Source organism: Brachyhypopomus gauderio, chromosome 12, assembly GCF_052324685.1.
Source record: "Brachyhypopomus gauderio isolate BG-103 chromosome 12, BGAUD_0.2, whole genome shotgun sequence".
Taxonomy (NCBI): Eukaryota; Metazoa; Chordata; class Actinopteri; order Gymnotiformes; family Hypopomidae; genus Brachyhypopomus; species Brachyhypopomus gauderio.
In genome coordinates this window covers 455,058-473,528 of record NC_135222.1, presented here as the reverse complement: position 1 = coordinate 473,528, position 18,471 = coordinate 455,058, and the positions used below count along the sequence as shown (strand labels likewise).

Sequence of the window (18,471 nt, the reverse complement as noted above, 5' to 3'; positions counted from 1 at the left end):
ACACACACACACACACACACACACACACACACATACATACACACACACTCTCTCACACACACACTCTCACACACACACACACACACACACACACACACACACACTCTCTCACACACACACACACACTCACACACACACACTCACACACACACACTCACACACACACACTCACACACACACACTCACACACACACACTCACACACACACACACACACACACACACACACACACACACACACACACACACACACACACACACACACACAGAGTCCAATCTAAGAACCGCTGTAACCCCTTTCACACCACACACTGTGCCGCAATGATGCGGGGCCTGCATACCACTCGCTCCTTTGAGGTAATCAGGACGTCCCGCTCAAGTTACACTGCCCTCTCAACTGCCTCTGCACAGCCGTAGGACAGTTTGTAACAAGCGTGCTGCAGTGAAGACCATGTAGTGCAGTGGGTGTTTTTTTAAGAAGCCAGCTAGATGCTGTCCTGTTTGACCAACTCCTCATAAACACAACCATCCCAACCCCATTAAACACACACACACACACACACACACACACACACACACACACACACACACACACACACACACACACACACACACACACACACACACACACACACACACAGGCCAGCTCCAGAAAATGGCAGTACTAAAGGCTGAGGCATTTCTTGTTTTGTCTGCGCATTCAGTTTAAACTGCACACCGCGCAGTACCAGACGGCTAAAGGGTCGGACCTCACGTTCCTCCGCTCAAAAAACCCCTGATCCAAAGGCTGCCGTGCTGCTGCAAGCTCTGCTAAAAAGCCAGCTGCTCCCTGCTGGAGGGGGCAGTGCCCAATGCACTCAGACTCCTCCCCTTAGCCCCATGCAATACAGACCACCGATGCCCTCGCTCCGCCCTCGCCCCGCCCTCGCTCCGCCCTCGCTCCGCCCTCGCCCCGCCCTCGCCCCGCCCTCGCCCCGCTGTCAGCAGCTCCGGGTCAGCCCCGCACAAACCCACCCAGCCCAGTCCCGTTGAACAACATTTGTCTTTTGCTGCTCTGCTGAGAGCACTGGACCTCTGCCAGCGGCAGAAGCCCCAGCCATGATCCAGTAGCGTCTCCAGCCACAGAACCGACTGGGCTTGCTCTTCTTACCACGCATTAAAAGGCTTTTAAAGCCTAATGATGTTCAAGCTTAAGTTTCATTTAATGACCATTATAAGATTCTCACACATGATGATAAACTGTTTGCATTGTCAACTACAATGACTAGAAGAATGTCCTCGCTGGTGGGACACAAATGTCCTACAGGGATGGGCCTGTCTCCCACATTTGGTCATGTGATTAACAACATACACAGCTTTACATCCTAAACCATGCAGGGTCTGAAAATGAACACTGGACAGCTTAACATTTTTGTGCATTGTTCTCACCCAGATGTGTCGTTTCATGCATGTTGAATCTGAATTTAACCACAGGCATTTACACTACGTAGTTAAATCCATCAAAAATCCACTCCACCTGACTATGACCTTCCTGTAATGTTCCTCCTTTCCGAATGTGTATATGATTAAAGCTGCTGTGCATTGGTAATGTCACAAACCTTGATAATCCCACCGATAGGTCAAATGTCATGATGTGGTGGGGAGGGGTTTAGGTTGTCAGATGTAGCTTGTACAGAGAGATGTGTTAAAACTGGGATGTGGGATGTATTTGGGAGATTTGGATATTTTAAAACGTTGTAATGTGTATATTAGGTTTTGCAATAACAGATGCACATACTAAGCTGTAAATTCTATATAAATTCTACGTTGGTGTGTTTGTGTTTTGAGTTGCTCCTTGTATTTTGTATTGAAGCATTCTCCACTAGATGCAAAACTCACTGAAAATGAGACTTCAGTCTCAGCAGACGACACGCCCCAATAAAGACGATTTAAGTGAGTATTCTAACTAACGATGTACGTAACTCTGAATGTATCAGGAGTGTAGAGGAACAGAAATGAAGGGGACATCCAGCAGCCAGAGTTTAGCTTCTAGTGCCGTCGTTTCTCTCCAGGAAGTCAGACAGTCATTTATCATCTCTGCATCTTACATCTGAAGAATCTAACCTCACGCTAATTAACAATGCTCTTGAAATTCTGCGGCGCTGAAGCGTTGAAACTTCAGACCCTTTTGAAGTTTAACCCCAAAGGGTGCGTGAACAGAGCAGGACGACCCCTGACCTCCAGCGCTCCCGCCCTCACTCACCACGTGGTTCCTCATGCGGTGGTACGGCTGGACGATGGGCAGGCCCAGCGGGGTCACCCACTCCACCGTGCTGCCGGACTTCGCGATAAGCCTGGCGCTCTCCGTCAGCCAGTCCTGCGGACACACGTGCAAAGGCGTCAGCGCCGCCCCGACACGCCAGCGTCTGCCCCCCCCCCCCCCCCTTCTGGTGTTCCAGCTCCACCGGGACGCCCAGCGTCCTGGCGAAAGGGCCCATCTGTTGCTCCTCGGGGGGACCTGCTGATTTGGAGCAACAGTGACCCCCCCCCACCGCACGCCTGGCGCGCCAGCTCACCTTCCTTTTCGGGCCCCGGAGGGCTTCCTGCCGAGGAGATGAATTCCTCCACGTGCCGCGAGCCTGCAGCCTTGGGCCTGGTGGAGGCCTCATCCGTCAGGAGGCTCCCCTGTGCCTCTCCTCCCTCTGCCCCACTTACCCACCACCCACTCCACCCGCACGCCATCCGTCAGCCGTGGGAGATTAAAGGCAAGACAAACTGCCTCTCCCCACACCTCGCTATTTCTTCTCTCTGGTTCAGCTCACTAGATTTCTTTATTTTTTTTTTTCGGTACGCATTTTCAGACCTGACCCATTTAGGCAGACAGGAGGCGTCTGAGTGCAACATGGGGGTATTTTTCAGAATGGCTCTGTGCAGCCGAGACTCTCCAGGAAGATGGAGCGGGCCCTAGAACTTTCCATTTCCTCCTGGGCTGTGTTTCACTACAAGCACCAGGCAGGTGCAAAGCCAGAAAACTACCGGTGCTTCAGGAACCCACATAACAAAGCAATCCAGTGTATTTACAAGAGTGAAACATAAAAATCTCTTTTGGCAGTACCTGGATTTCTCTCGTGCCAGTAAACATCTCCTTCAGGCTGCTGAAGACCTGCTGGACCAGGTAGTGAGAGGCGTCCCACACGTACTCCTGCGGTGGGAAAACAGCAGTGTTGGCACACGAGCCACAAAGGTGGGGGGACTAGAACGTGTGTGGTTGTACAGCAGGCCCGGGTGAGAGGCGTCGGATCGCTTCAGAAATGCAAGAGGCGGGACCTCGGGCTCAGGCGTTTAGGTTGGCCAGCTCCCCCGCCCGGAGGACCCAGGGAAACTCCGCTAGCACCCTAGGGACATATTAGCTCACAGACGTCCTAGTGGTATCCAGCTGCTACTGACACAGACACACACACACACACACACACACACACACACACACCCACCCACCTGCTGAACAAACAGGACGGTTTCTCACATTCATGAACACACACACACAGAATCATACACGCTAATCTTTCACATACACATAAATGTCCGCTCTAATCTTATACACACACCTCTATCGCTGTCTCTGTAAAGGTGATAATTATATGCTCCTTCACTGCTGACGAAGTTTGTTTATCCAAAGAAGAACACAATAGGGAAAAGAGGTAGTTTCTCTCTCACAGACTTTCTAACACTTGTTAAAAGCAGCAAATGTGATGGCAGGTGGAAAGTACAACTAGATGTGGAGAAGAAGGCAGAAGAATCACGATTACACTGAAGTAACAAGAACAGGAATCATAATGGAGCCAGATCAGCTTATATTTCTGAAACGAGACACAACCGTTTCAGTCCTGAGGTGTCGGTTAAGATGCCGACATGACTTTCTCTACCGAGCGCCAATAACGTGTTTTTAATTTTTCAGCACAGCGATCACGTCCCTGACTGAGCTCTTACCTTGGGGAAGTCCTCGATCTCCTTGAGGCGTTTTTCGATCTGCAAGCGACCCCCGAAGCGCGTGACGCCGTACACCACCGTCATGACCGTCTGCTTCACCACCTTCCTGCTGATGAAGCCCTCCAGCACCTGTGCGATCTTCAGGCCCTTGGCTGCATCCTGAGCCCGGAAGTCCTCCACCTGTGGACCACACACCAACCCCTCCAGCGTCAGTCTCGGCCAGACAGGCCCTCTTCCTCATGGTGGATCCACTGGAGAACATTCTTATACTCATTTTTATACTCTCCTTAAACCTTATTTGCTTGCTCCACATAGTTGACAGAATAGGTGACAAATCATTTTTAGCTTTGTTTGTGTTAATACTCAGTATGCATATTAACAAGGCTACAACATTTTCCTTTTGCTTTATTTAAAAAATAAATACAAATCAAATCAAATCAAATTTTATTTATATAGCGCTTTTTACAACAGTTGTTGTCACAAAGCAGCTTTACAAGTGCCGAGTCCTAGCCCCCAGTGAGCAAGCCAAAGGCGACAGTGGCAAGGAAAAACTCCCTAGTTTTTGCATGAGGAAGAAACCTTGAGAGGAACCAAGACTCAGGGGTGGAACCCATCCTCCTCTGGCCGACACCGGTCACCATGACAACAACAACACTATAGACAGAATACAACCCAGTTAAAGGCAGCAGTAACCTTTTGTGAAGGATTTGAAGGGTTGTCATAATATAGGTGTCAGTCCACTTGGGAAAAATAACTTAAACGATCCCACACTAACGGCAAAAACAGCTCCATCTTAAAAGCGAAGAGGGCCTTCATTAAACAATGGCGTACATGGACAAAAGAACAGCATCTTTAGACATAGCTGGTATGTTCAGAAAGTCACAGCAGCCCTGGAACAAGGAGTCTGTGTTTAGACTCGACTCTGATACAGCTGCTTAATGACACACCTGCTGGGGGTCTGTACACGATCACCTGCTGGGGGTCTGTACACGATCACCTGCTGGGGGTCTGTACACGATCACCTGCTGGGGGTCTGTACTCGATCACCTGGTGGGGGTCTGTACACGATCACCTGCTGGGGGTCTGTACACGATCACCTGCTGGGGGTCTGTACACGATCACCTGGTGGGGGTCTGTACACGATCACCTGCTGGGGGTCTGTACACGATCACCTGCTGGGGGTCTGTACTCGATCACCTGCTGGGGATCTGTACTCGATCACCTGCTGGGGGTCTGTACACGATCACCTGGTGGGGGTCTGTACACGATCACCTGCTGGGGGTCTGTACACGATCACCTGCTGGGGGTCTGTACACGATCACCTGCTGGGGGTCTGTACACGATCACCTGCTGGGGGTCTGTACACGATCACCTGCTGGGGGTCTGTACACGATCACCTGGTGGGGGTCTGTACACGATCACCTGCTGGGGGTCTGTACTCGATCACCTGCTGGGGGTCTGTACTCGATCACCTGCTGGGGGTCTGTACTCGATCACCTGCTGGGGGTCTGTACACGATCACCTGGTGGGGGTCTGTACACGATCACCTGGTGGGGGTCTGTACACGATCACCTGCTGGGGGTCTGTACACGATCACCTGGTGGGGGTCTGTACACGATCACCTGGTGGGGGTCTGTACACGATCACCTGCTGGGGGTCTGTACTCGATCACCTGCTGGGGGTCTGTACACGATCACCTGCTAGGGGTCTGTTCTTGCTTACCTGCTGAGCTACACCACTATAGACATCCTGAGGCACTTCACAGGGCATCAGATTGACCGATGTGGCACCAATCACGTCCCGGCCCAGGGCTGCATAATGCTGGAGGCCATTGCAAGAACCATCCTGACTCAGAGAGAGAGCGAAAGAGAGAGAGAGAGAGAGGGAAACAGAGACAGAGAAGACAAAAAACAGAGAGATAGAAAGAGTGATGGGTAGAAATGAGTATAATTAAAAGTAAATGAGAATGAGATTCTGGTCTAATAAATGGTAATCAATAACTACGCAAAAGCCAAGAGATAATGATAGCGTGGTTTATTAATGCCAACTTAACAGCCTTGTTTTTAAATAAACACTCTCATAACTTACTAGGATATGTCTAAAGCACAACAACATAAACATAACATAAAAATATAACACAAAAAAGACGATTAATGACAATGAAGAGCAGCTACTCTCTCTCTGATGTGCAACAGCTGGACACATGGTAATGGAAACCCAGCCAGTCACACCATCAAGATTTAATGGGGTGTCAAATTGAATCTAAAGAGAGACAAATTGTGGTGGTGTGGCAGACCCAAGATCAGACCTGGAGTACACACACACACACTCGAAGCCCACGCTTCCAACACGCATCATTCAGTACCTGATGGACAGGGAAATGGGAGATGAATTTGGTGTGGTCTGGTGATCTGGTGGCGTTTGCTATTTCCATACAGCAGGCCAGAGTTTGCCAAGGCTCATCAGCATTCATCCACCACTTCCTGCCCTGTAACACAATACACCACTGGAATCTTCAGGCGTGCCACTGAACGCTCTTTCAGGGCCTCGATATCGACTGCCAATTACACGGAAACCAGGTTCTGGTTATTTTCTTTATAGCCTGAGAGGAAAATGATTTACTCCATCCATTTTAAATCTAGTCTATAACATGCAATTATTTTGGACAAAAGATGCTTCACACAGGATAGCTAAGCATTTCGCATTGTATTCAAGGTGAGGAAGGGTGTCACTCACTGTGAAAGGGTTGTCTGCTGAGTCCAGGACCTCCTCCATGATGCTGTTGGCGTACTCCAGCCTCCCGGCCAATGAGCTGCTCTTCTTCAGGCCTGTGAGGTTCACCAGGTGGATCTTCATCCAATCGAGGCCTTTGACGCCCAGGGGCTTCCCCTCGGCGAACAGCAGGATGGCCCGGGTCACGTCGCTGCCCAGGTGGTTGAAGTACGGAGGGCAAGGGTAGGTGCGGCCGCGGAAGTCCATGTTGTGCGGAAACCAGAAGACCTCGTCCCTCACGTGGTTGGCAATGGACAGCTTGTAGAGCGCATCCATGCGGAGGCTGTGCATCTCGGCCAGACGCTTCTTGGCCTGGGCCGCCAAGCGCTTCAGATGGCTCTTCTCCGACGGCGTGAGGGACGGGTCGTGCGGGTCGAAGCGTGGCACCTCGGGCGCCTCGGACAGCGGCGGAGGAACGTCCAGCTTCTCGCTGCCCTTGTCGTTGAAGACGCCGATGATGATGTCCAGCAGGGGCTTGTTGATCCTCCAGGCACAGTTGCCCAGCTGGTTGAGCGCGTCCAGGACGCCGTGAAGGTCCTCGTCCTGGACCTTCTCCAGCAGCAGCTGGTGCTGGACGGCACCCTCCACCGTGCGCATCAGCCTGGTGGGCGTGAGCAGGTAGGAGCCGCTTTTCACCGACGTCCACGGCACGGGCGGGCACAGCATGGGCATCACGTAGGAGTCAAAGGTCAGCTTGGTCTCCATGGCTTCCAACTGCATTTGTGTCAGGATGGGGTGAGGCTTGATAAAGCCGATCTAGAAGAGACACGTGGCAGTGAGCAAAAGCAGTGAGACCAAACCAGAGCGAGAAGAGAGTGAGACCACTGACTTCTCTTACTCTTCATAAACGGAATGACAGCCAGACAGTAAATACCGCCTCTTTCCTGTAGCTTTCAGATGATTTTACAGCTGAGCAAAACTGAAACAAGCTACCGTATAGACCAGTGTCTGGCTAACGACAGACGTAATTATGTATGACAGCTTGATCAACTACTCCATAAAGCTAAAACACACTTGTGTTCATAGTAAGACAAGTTGTTCCACCACTAGGGCCAAGAAGGATTCTGCAAAGCCGCTCCATCCTGTACAGACCAGGGGAAAGATGACGTTGCCTTCACTATACATTCTATAGAGTTCATTGAGCGGTGAGGATCTTGACAATGATGAAGGGTACCTTAAGGAGCAATAAAGGAAAATCTGTTTGCCAAGTTTCATCTTTCAAATACCACCAAGAGCCCTCATCATTTTTCTTTTTTTTTTAAAGATGTAAAGCGAGCTAAATGTAGGGCCTGTTATGACAAGGTGTCAGAAGGGCTGTCAAATCAGCAGAGAGTACTCACAAATCAACCCCTAGCAGCTACTCCTCCGTCACCACTAAAAATATCAGTCGTTTTCACCTATTACTTCCTATTACGAAATCTCAACAGCGGTGGGCTCATGGCGCCGTGCCAGGTCGACCCGGGCCTCGGGACGGGGCTCCTCCCCGCTGCGAGCACCATCTGCAGCCTCAGCGGAGGTAGTGCCACCCCACGCCAGCCTCAAAGGCCGCGGAGGAGGCCTGCGTCCGACCTACAGGGCGTCTGGAGCCCAGCGGGCAAAGGGAGCCTGTCCCCCAACTCTGGTCTCCTCTCCTACCCCTGACACACACTTACAGTCAGACTCTGATATATGCAAAATCCTGGGGCAGTAAATCACCCGGCCAATTAAGAAGACAGTAAAAAAGGGATTAGCTTCAGGTCCATTAGTCTTCCTCTTCCTCTTGTGCATGGTGCTGCAGGAAAACGGTCCCATCACTCATACAAACACATGCAGCTGAGAGCTGGGAACCAAGACCAGAGGACCAGGGCTGCCGGGAGAGGTGGAGGGTCCGCGGTCTGCCACGCAGGACTGAACGCAGCACTTTTACTGGAGATTATGTTAATCTGCCCAATTACTTATGATCTACTGAAATGAGATGTCAAGTGGCTCGTGCTTCCTACCACGCTGCCCGGTAAAGACGTACGTACTTCCAAACCGAAGCCAACGTTCTGCGAATGAATCTCGCAGTCATCGTTTTATTTTGAATCTCGTACGCTGGGGTACGGATCCGCTCCATTTACTTTATGGCCGACGTTACATCAGCTCGCTTCCAGAGGGTTCCAGTCAGGAGCTATCAATTTCTCTCTTATTTCTCCCCGGGGCGGTTAAGCCGGCCCGAGTGTCTGGAGAAGCCCCCCGTGCTCTCTCCGGGCCGAGATACGGAGCTTACCTGCCGGTTGCTGCGGAAGGCGTACATGTGGTACAGCACGGGGATGAGTTTGCGCTCCGTGCCCGGGTGGAGGACGTCTTTGGGGACTTTCAGCTCACGCACCATCATGTCCACGAGGAAGCTGCCTAAATGGATGACCAGCATGTGAGGCCAGGGCGTGTCATCGCTCAGGAGGGAGGGGCCTTCTCTTCTCTCCGCCTCCAGGCTTCTCCAATGCTCTCGAGGCAAGACGCTGCTGCCCTGTGATGGCAGAGGAATTTACATAAGACATTTACATAATTCATCACATATGTAGCTTTGTAGCCATCTTTTTGTTTTCATCTGGAGGTTGGGCACCTGTGTGTCTTTAGCGAGCAGTTCGGCGTGCGACTTGTAGATGCTGCTCAGTTTCTCCACCATCTGGTTGTGGCTCTTCTGCCGGATGCAGTAGATGTTGGAGACCCTGGTTCCCAGTTCCTTAGCCATGATGAGCAGGGACTCTCCGCTGGGTGGCAGGTTGGCCAAGCCCTGAACACCGCCATCGGCGGGACGATCGAGTTAAGACTGCACCTACATCACTGTCGCCACCACGGGCTCCACCACCACACCACACATGCCCGGCGCGAGCGCGTACCTGAAGCATGATGTTGACGTAGTCCTCGTCGCGCAGGACGCACAGGAAGGGGTAGATGTTCGTCCGGCCGCTCCTCTGGTTGCTCCTGCTCAGAACCAGTTTGCTCTCCCGGAGCGCCTGGTGCAAAACCCTGTGCCAGTGCCCGCGCTGTTCCGCCAGCAGCTTCCTCTGCCCAGCAGGGGGCGAGAGAGAGCAGTTAGGGGGTGGGGGGGTGGGCACGCACTGCTCATCTACCAATGAGACTGCGTAACAGCAGCACATAATTATGGGATACATGATGAACTTATATACCTGATGATTTATCACGCATTTTCCACTTGAAATGGATATCAATCATACTTTTAAAGTAAAAAAAAAAAGAAAATTGTGCTAGGGCCAGAAGTGAGGACTAAGTCAAGAGGTGCGGTAATCTGAGTGAAGGAGGGGACGAAGTTCAGCCGCTCGCCGACCCGCAACGCAGGACAGTCAGAGGACACGGCGCTGACGGACCAGTCTTCGCCGTCCTAAGGTGACACTTGCAGCACATGTGGAGACGCACTGCGAGACATCAACATTCTGGTGTAGCTGCCGTAAATGCCGGCAGACCTACAGGGACCCGTCCCGGCGCTCTGATCCACAGGCAGAGCGGACCGACGGTGTAAATGCCACAGAGGACCTCAGGGAATCTGTAGTAATATCTGCTCTCTTAAAATGGATGCACAGGCCCGAAACGTCTGAGGTTAATCTAACGGTTTAGGGACCGTTGGATGACTTCAGTGCCTTATGTCTGATATAAAGAAAAATTAACGAACTTAATATCACTGTGTTGACCTCTTTGTATAACAATAAAGGTACTCTGATATAATAACGTACAGCAGCCTGCTTATTGTTTTGTACTGATCCTAAATTGTGGTTCAATAGATTTAAGCCGGGTTAAAATTTAATCCAGATTAAGATATTCAGGAGAGCGTGAATGCGACCCCCCCAGACAAGTCCTCAAGCCCACCCTCCTGCCAGTGGTTGTGGGTGAAGACGAGGTACACACCATCCTGGCCATGTGTTCCGTAACAGGCTTGATGGCCTCCACGGAGTTGATGGTGACGGTGTTGGCCTGCTCCATGGCTAGCTGACGGCAAAAACGCTCCCGTAGCTCCTGCAGGCTGAAATCCAGTTTAGGATATCTGCTTCCTTCCCTCTGAAAGACACACGGGGTCAAAGGTCAGCAGAGGTCGACGGTGGGGCGGAGTTCTGTGGTTCCTTCAAACTCTCTTGCAACGGCATCGATTTCTATTCATCCGGCACAAAGAATTAAAGCGACTCAGATCAACAGTCCAAGACAACGAACAAAACAAGCGCACGCAAATATACGTCCCAGCATCAGCTGACCTCAGAACAGCAAATCAGCTGCATGACGTCACTCTGTGTGTGGCGTTTAAGGTGCAGGGCAGCATCGACTGTCCAACAAACGGACGAGACAGTTGGGTAGGCGCCAGACCGCGCGCCCAATTAAAGTGCAGTTAACACTGCTGATTAAAGTGCAGTTAACACTGCTGATTAAAGTGCAGTTAACACTGCTGATTAAAGTGCAGTTAACACTGCTGATTAAAGTGCAGTTAACTGCTGATTAAAGTGCAGTTAACACTGTTGATTAAAGTGCAGTTAACTGCTGATTAAAGTGCAGTTAACTGCTGATTAAAGTGCAGTTAACTGCTGATTAAAGTGCAGTTAACTGCTGATTAAAGTGCAGTTAACACTGCTGATTAAAGTGCAGTTAACTGCTGATTAAAGTGCAGTTAACTGCTGATTAAAGTGCAGTTAACACTGCTGATTATGCTCCTGCAGTTCCTCTCCCAGCCCGATCCGACTGAACGAGCTTCAGCGAGCCCAGTCTGGGTCTCGGTCCGGTGCTCCCCTGAGCTGCTCGGCAGGGGTCCAGACGGGAAGCAGCCGGGCGTGAATACGACATCAAAGGAGGCGTCTGACCAGAGGTGCCACGCTTTAATGGTAATACGGCCTTTATGGCTGGAGAAGACTGAATTTATTACTGTAATGGGGGTGTGTATACACACACTGATATATATATATATATATAACTACAGTGTACAGTGGGGCTCAAGTTCCAATAGTGTAGATCAATTCAGCCGGGAGACCTGCTTCAATACCGCATGAGAAAGGCACAAATGTGGAGAAAAACCTTTGCATGTGTGTGTGTGTGTGTGTCAGTACAGGAGTATAGCTCTGCAGCATGCATGCAAATGATAGCTGAGACATTTTCTTTCTCTCCTCTCTCTCTCTCTCATCTGTCTGTCTCCCTCTCTCCCTCCCTCCCTCTGACAGTGTGCAGAGCGTGAAATAAAACATCAAGTAAAAACTGTGATTAGCCTGCAATGCAAAATATTGCTTCACGTTACCAGAAAAACACGGCAGCAGCGAATCCACAAAGCTGGCCGGCTGCAGACGTCTGCGTTTCTGGCCCGTGGCAGACGCCACGGCAACCGCACGGCAACCGTGTGGCGCTGACACGACTCCAGCAGCACGCTAGCAAATCACGGCAGCTCCCGATCTTCTTTCTGAACCCCCAGACCACGCCGAGCGCCGACCCGAGTCGGGAGCCGCGGCGAATCCCGGCTTTAGTGAGCGGGATGTCCTCTCGCCCCACTTCCTGCCGTTTTCCAGGACACGAGCTTGTTGCTATGGCGGCGGCTCGGTCCCACGTCCCCGCCTGCGGTGGTGAGCGTGGACAGCGCAGGCTGGGGCGGGACAGCGGGTCATGAATCAGCGGAGAGGAAAAGGGGGGCGTGGGCGCCCGGCAGGTGCGGTTCCCGCGGTTAAAATAGCCCCGCGCGTGAGGGCTCCTCGTTCATAAAAACCGGGTCCTGTTGTGGCTCGGCCTGCGGGCCCCAAACAACGCTGTCGGTCACGTCTTCTGTAAACGTGACCCAAATGAATTCGCCTTCACTGCTGTCTGCTTGAGGAGGGCTGGGAAATGGAAACGGCACGGCCGGTTTAAGGGTTGTCCACTGGTGACGGACTAATGGGACTAATGGGACGGAGGACAAAAGAGCGGGAAAGAGGACAGGACAGGACAGGAGCCGCTGTCTGGTCGGCTACCTGGGTGTAGAAGTCCTTCAGCAGGGGCAGGTCACAGAGAGGGCTCTCGGGGGCCGGGCGGGGCTCGTAGTCGGGCTGCACCACACGGACGGCCTTCAGCACCACCTCCCTCTCGTCCTGACGAAAGACGCACTGCTGGAAGATGTCGTCCACTCTCAGTTCATCCTTCTCCATCTGCTGTAGACACCTGCAAACAAGAGGAGCAAAGGGTGAAGTGGGGGGGGGGGGTCTCTGCCAGCGGGGGGGTTTCAGAGTGTTGGGGTCTGTCTCGCTTTCAAATAAAAAAAGCACAGACAAAATCAGCAGGTTGGGTGTGAGTGATCACACTCAGAACGATCGCACTCTCACACTGGAGCGGCTGTCTGAAGGAAACGCGGAAAGGAACGCGGAAAGCTTTTGAAAGCTGCTCGCCGCCCTTGTGACCTTTCAGCAGAGCGATGCAGGTGTGAGACCTGGCGAGCTGGAATACGTTCAGCGGGGCGGGGGGTGTGTGGGGGGGGGGGCAGTTCTGCCAGTCCACATTTGGGCAAAAGCGGAGCCAAGGCCACAAGAAGCTTAGCAGGCTCGTAAATCTTTCTGCGATAAACTGCGAGCCGTGGGCCGTGGGGACCGCTCCCCTGCCCGCAGGCTTAAGGGAGAGGCTGGACCACGGTGCTGCACGTCTGACAATGCTGTAGCCGTTTGGCTGTTTCCAAAGCAACAGGCTTCTACTGGCGCGGAGCTGGTGGAGGGTTAGCACCCTCTAGTGGCCCGCGAGGGAACAGGCAGCTGCATGGACATAGGGAGGGGCACGGACTCGGAAAGAGAGGCATTCCTCTACTCTGTGTGTCTGTCTGCTAGATTCAGTGAGGATGGTAAGAGTTTAAATCTTGCGAATTTATACGGGAGCCCTGAAATGGTTTCAAATGCAGCTGACAGGCTACACAGTGGGGGGGGGGGGGGGGGAGGGGGCTATCATCAGTGTGTCACGTTCATTTGATAAGTGCCACACTCCGCCCACATCTCCCTGTCACGCACGATGAGACGGAGAGCTGTTATCTTTGTGTGGTCATGCCTGATAGAGGAGAGAAGACTCGGTAAATAGAGAGCAAGAAGGAAAGGTAAGAGGAAAATATGAGAGAGGGGGTGGGGGGAGGGAGAGAGAGAGAGAGAGAGAGAGAGAGAGAGAACAGAGATAGTCCGGTGAGTGTAGGAAAGACAGAACTGCACCTGCTGGACAGATGTGAGGTATAACAGAGGCCCAGAGAGACAGGCCCGCACCCAGAACAGTAATGGCGGAGAGTGAGGGAGATAAATCACCCGTGAGCCACCCGCAGCACAACAATGTCACTGCTATTGCCTTACAACAATCGATGGTCTAGCCAACCTCCCCCGGCCTCCCAACCCGTACCGGTTCCCCCCCTGCCCGCCGGCTCTGTGGGCAGAGGCCTAGCAGTCACCTTCAGAACCTGCCTGCTGCCTGCAGAGACCATCGGGCGGCCACCCCCCCGACACGGTTTCTGACGGGTCCCGGGGTGCGGCGTCACAGAGGCCTACAGCGCTATTATGGCTCCAGAAAAGCGTGCATTTTTGATTTTTTTTTTTCTTTCTAGGACACGTTCTAGGACACATTTGATATGTGGCAACAAGTCTGATTCTTCCCAGACACTCGATACATGGGACTCCAGGTTTTGCTCGGGGTGTAAAAATAACCCTGGACCCACATGCATCAAACGATTTAAATGTATACTGTCTGGAGAAGAGAGTACATCACCGTTAGGACATTAACGAAGAAAACAGAGTCCAATTTCAGCGCTCTTGAGAAGAGGGAGGTGAGCAGTGTAACCGCCGGAGACAGTCCAGTAAAAAGCTAGAGGTTTTGAACTAGGCTTTGTTCAAGCAACTGTCTAAATGTGATGGAGACTGTGAAGAACTCACTGTCGCACCTTCCCTTAGGAAGAAGAGCAGAGTGTGAAATAAACCATGAAGAAGCTACCTCCACGTATCTTTGGAATGTGAAAGGACTGCTTCATGGACAAGCTTGCAGATAGGTCATCAGAAGCTTGAAAGATGCTTACATACAAATCCAGCAAGAATTCTCTTAGTAGAGGCACATCTGCGTAGGCTTGGAAGGCCTTATTTATTTATTTATTTATTTTGGACTAGAATCATTCCAATGTTGTAGAAATAGATCAGAGAAATACTGCCCCCTGGAGGCACGCAGCATAACCTATAAATCTGTTGGCTCACAGGATTCTGAGAGTCTTGATCTCTCTCTCCATGTCTGGTTCTCTCTCTCTGTGTTCATGAGCAATAAGAATAAGACTGCAGTTCCTCACGCTGTGTCAAGAACAGATCAGACTGAGCAAATTACAGCCTAATTACCTTAAGGAAGATTTGATTCCCATTCACAAAGTTCCTGTTTCATGTGCACGTCTGCACACGCAATCCTAATGTTTTGAAAATGTCTCCCTCACCCCAACAGTGGACCCCTCTGTGTTCACAGACTACTGCTGATCACTGAAGAGGGAGACCAAATATAGGCAAAAAAAGTGTATGTGTACATATTCAAGAATTAACAGCCTTCTTTATGAACACTTAATATATGCATATAGCAAAGTTTGATGAAAATGTAATTTACTTTTATTTGTGGGAGAAAAAAGGATTAAAAAAAATTTGATCGCTAAGTGTTATTAATTAGGACAACAGCCAGAGACATCAGAATTATTCTGATCCAGTACACGGCGTGCTTGGGATTGACGCACGAGGCAGCCGATCCGGATTACCTGTTGATGATCTCGGGGGGGCACGCCGTCTTCCTGCGGCCCATGCACTCCAGGGCGGCGCTGTACGACGCCACGTTGGGCTTAAGCCCCGCCTCCTCCAGCAGGTTGAATAAGCGGCTAATCTGACTCAGCGAGCCCTGCAGCACATGGTGCAGAAGAAGGGTTAGAAGGGGATGAAACGATAACGTGGATCAAACGATTTGCCCCTTTCATAAAGGCCTTGTTTATGAAAAGAAGCATAAGTAAAACAATAAAGAAAAAGGACGGAAGACGAAGGACCTCACCTTCTTGGCCCACATCCTCATGACGGTGTTGTAGGCGCCGATGGAGAGCGTCTTGCGCTTGGTGAGGTTCCGGTGGTTGTGGAGCAGGCAGAACTGAGCCCGCTCCATGTCCCCCGTGAACACGCACGCCTCCAGGTAGGCACGCACGTCCAGCTGCGCCTTGCTGTAGTGGTTGCCGTCCCTGTCCTCCAGAAGTCTCTCGGAGCCCGCTGCCGGCCACCGACTCCCAGACTGGTCAAGCTCTTCGACTTCATCCAGCTCCGTCTCTCGAGAAAACTCCTTCGCGTTGGTGTTGGCCACACTCGTGGCTATTGTAGAGACATTTGGGTTTTGGAGTTTGGAGCGTGATGTTAAAGAGGCTCGGGAAGCTGCATGTCCAGGTTCAGGTACTGGATCACGCTTCTTGCCAGTTGAGACGGTCTTTTTAGAGGTTCCAGGAAGCATCAGACTGCCTTTGCTGACTTTTGAGGCGTCTACTTTGTCAGAGAGCTTCTGCTGAAGAGAGGATTGCTTCTTTATTCTACTTTTATTCCACTTCTCTCGCTTGAGTTTCTCAAACCAGCGGCTGTTTGGGATTTTGGAGGACGGATTGTCTGCAGCGATCGTTTTTTTACTGGACTGACCAGCTTTAGGTTTTTCTGCTTTTGCTGTTGATGTTGTCTTTTGACTTTGATCATGACAGACGCCCTTTTCACCTGGCAGCACCCTGATAAATTCCACCTTCGAATGTTTTGGATCTAACACAGCATCAGACTGTAACTGTTGCATCCGGGCATCAAGAACTTTAATACAAAAAACATTTAAAAAACAGTAAATCTCCAAAATCCTAGAAAACTACAGCGCAAACATACACAATATAATAAAGAAGCCATACCTCTATCTCAAACCATAAAATTACTTTCACGAATTGTAGGTCATCAATGTTAACTTCAATTAACAGATATAAAAATAATCACACAAAACTACGTCTTATTCACTAGTCCAATGGTCTAGAAATATACAGGATTATTAAAACTGAAAGAAATATTAATTGCACATTTAATGTTACACGTAAAACAGACAGTATGATATGCTCTAAGTTAATATACCTCATGATCTATAAGATCAACAAAGGCATGTGTAAATACCAAGGATATAAATATTGCATACGTGTCTGCTAATAAATACTATTATTAGATGCTTCATAGAAGAAAAAGGTGAGAATAATACCATCCAACAACTGATACAATCGGTTATTTCCATCTTCCTTTCTTGAGATTGCTGAGTAGTGTCTTCGACATGTTGTCCATGGGTTGTCTGAGAAAAGTAAAACAAAAGAATGATGTACAAAACGTAATGAACAAGTCGATTGTGCCTCTAGGACTCAGGATTCCCATCCTCTTCAATGTACTTTAAGTCATACAAACCGTTTCATTTCACTCAACATAACTTTTGTTGATAAAAAATATATTGCAATCAAGAGATGAAAGTGTTCAAAACTTTCACAGAATGTGCAGAGCTTAAACCAGGTTGCACTAGAAATTACAGTGTTATAACGATTCTACATCACGTTTGGAGGGAAACTGCTGCACATTTAGTAACGCTAACTCAGATATACAGAATATCAACTTTGCGTGAGCCCGGTGCCAGTCAGCAATGAAAAGGGCAGGAAATGTCAAATTCGTCCAGGCATTACAGTAACAGTAACATTGTGTAATATAGACATTATGTGCTTCGTTCTCAAATGGTATTAATAAGCTTTAGCTAATATCTTATTACCGTACCTGAAGGTCAATGTGAAAGGCTCGTACCGGTAAGATACTGTGTATGAAACCAGAAGATAACTAATTTTACCTTGAATTCTTCTTTTGTAGTTATTGCGGATTCGGAGGCAGCGATGGCAACCGTCGACATTTACTAAGTGCCCAACATTTATTTCAATAATAAACCTACCCGTCAAATATTTAGGAAAGGCACACAGTCTTAAAAGTGACATTTTGACATAGTTATCGTTAATAGCTCACAACAACCGCATTATCCCTCTCTGCAGGCGGCCATTTTTCTTCAGACTCGACTAGTCGACCTCGATCATTAAAACACAGGACTAGTAGAAGATAAAAGATATATCGAGTCACAACAATGCAACGATTAGCTTTTACTAAGCTGCTGGCTTTTTTTTTAAAGAGATTCGTCTTTTTGTGTAGCAGCATTTATTTTGCTTTTATAGTTTTAAAGACATATTTGATACTTGAATGGGTAAAAACGAGTAGGGGTAAAAGGCTCGCGCCGACCGAATTCGTCGTTCGCCTGTAGGTGGCAGTGTTCTCCAACAAGGCCCAATACACACAACAACTACGAGGTCTAAACAAGAGTTAAACCCTCTTACACTTTATTTAGTTGTTGGCGTTTGTAAAAATAATAATAATAATAATAATAATAATAATAATAATAATAATAATAATAATAATAATGTAGGAGAAATTGCAAAAATCAGCTCTGGTCAGGGTCACCACATTAAATATCGATAAATACAATTTTACATCACGTAGTCTTCTTTCGGTAGACTACCTCACACAGCAAGGATACGGATAAAAAAACATGTAGCCTAAGCGATTGTGTTTAAAAATGTTTTGTATAATATATTTATTGTTGTCTTCAGTGTAAAATGGACTATTTAAAAATATCTTGACATAAACTTGAACTTGTATAATAGTTTACATATAAAAGTGCAGGTGTTTTTTTTACCTTATAGAAA

The 18,471-nt window shown here is 49.5% G+C and overlaps 1 protein-coding gene across 1 annotated transcript in view; it reads right to left on the bottom strand.

The window, feature by feature from the left end:
• Positions 1 to 17,769, bottom strand: part of polrmt (polymerase (RNA) mitochondrial (DNA directed)) — a 37,837-nt gene extending 20,068 nt beyond the window's left edge. The window contains exons 1-15 of the mRNA XM_077024182.1: positions 17,571 to 17,769; positions 16,947 to 17,033; positions 15,738 to 16,519; positions 15,454 to 15,590; positions 12,689 to 12,875; positions 10,623 to 10,772; positions 9,599 to 9,766; positions 9,322 to 9,492; positions 8,986 to 9,225; positions 6,702 to 7,493; positions 6,331 to 6,453; positions 5,688 to 5,810; positions 3,966 to 4,145; positions 3,094 to 3,180; positions 2,242 to 2,355 (exon numbers count right to left, since the gene is read on the bottom strand). Of these exons, the coding sequence (XP_076880297.1) occupies positions 2,242 to 2,355; positions 3,094 to 3,180; positions 3,966 to 4,145; positions 5,688 to 5,810; positions 6,331 to 6,453; positions 6,702 to 7,493; positions 8,986 to 9,225; positions 9,322 to 9,492; positions 9,599 to 9,766; positions 10,623 to 10,772; positions 12,689 to 12,875; positions 15,454 to 15,590; positions 15,738 to 16,519; positions 16,947 to 17,033; positions 17,571 to 17,712 (3,483 nt within the window). The 5' untranslated portion in view covers positions 17,713 to 17,769. The remainder of the gene's footprint in view (positions 1 to 2,241; positions 2,356 to 3,093; positions 3,181 to 3,965; positions 4,146 to 5,687; positions 5,811 to 6,330; positions 6,454 to 6,701; positions 7,494 to 8,985; positions 9,226 to 9,321; positions 9,493 to 9,598; positions 9,767 to 10,622; positions 10,773 to 12,688; positions 12,876 to 15,453; positions 15,591 to 15,737; positions 16,520 to 16,946; positions 17,034 to 17,570) is intronic.
• Positions 17,770 to 18,471: the final 702 nt, after the last annotated feature.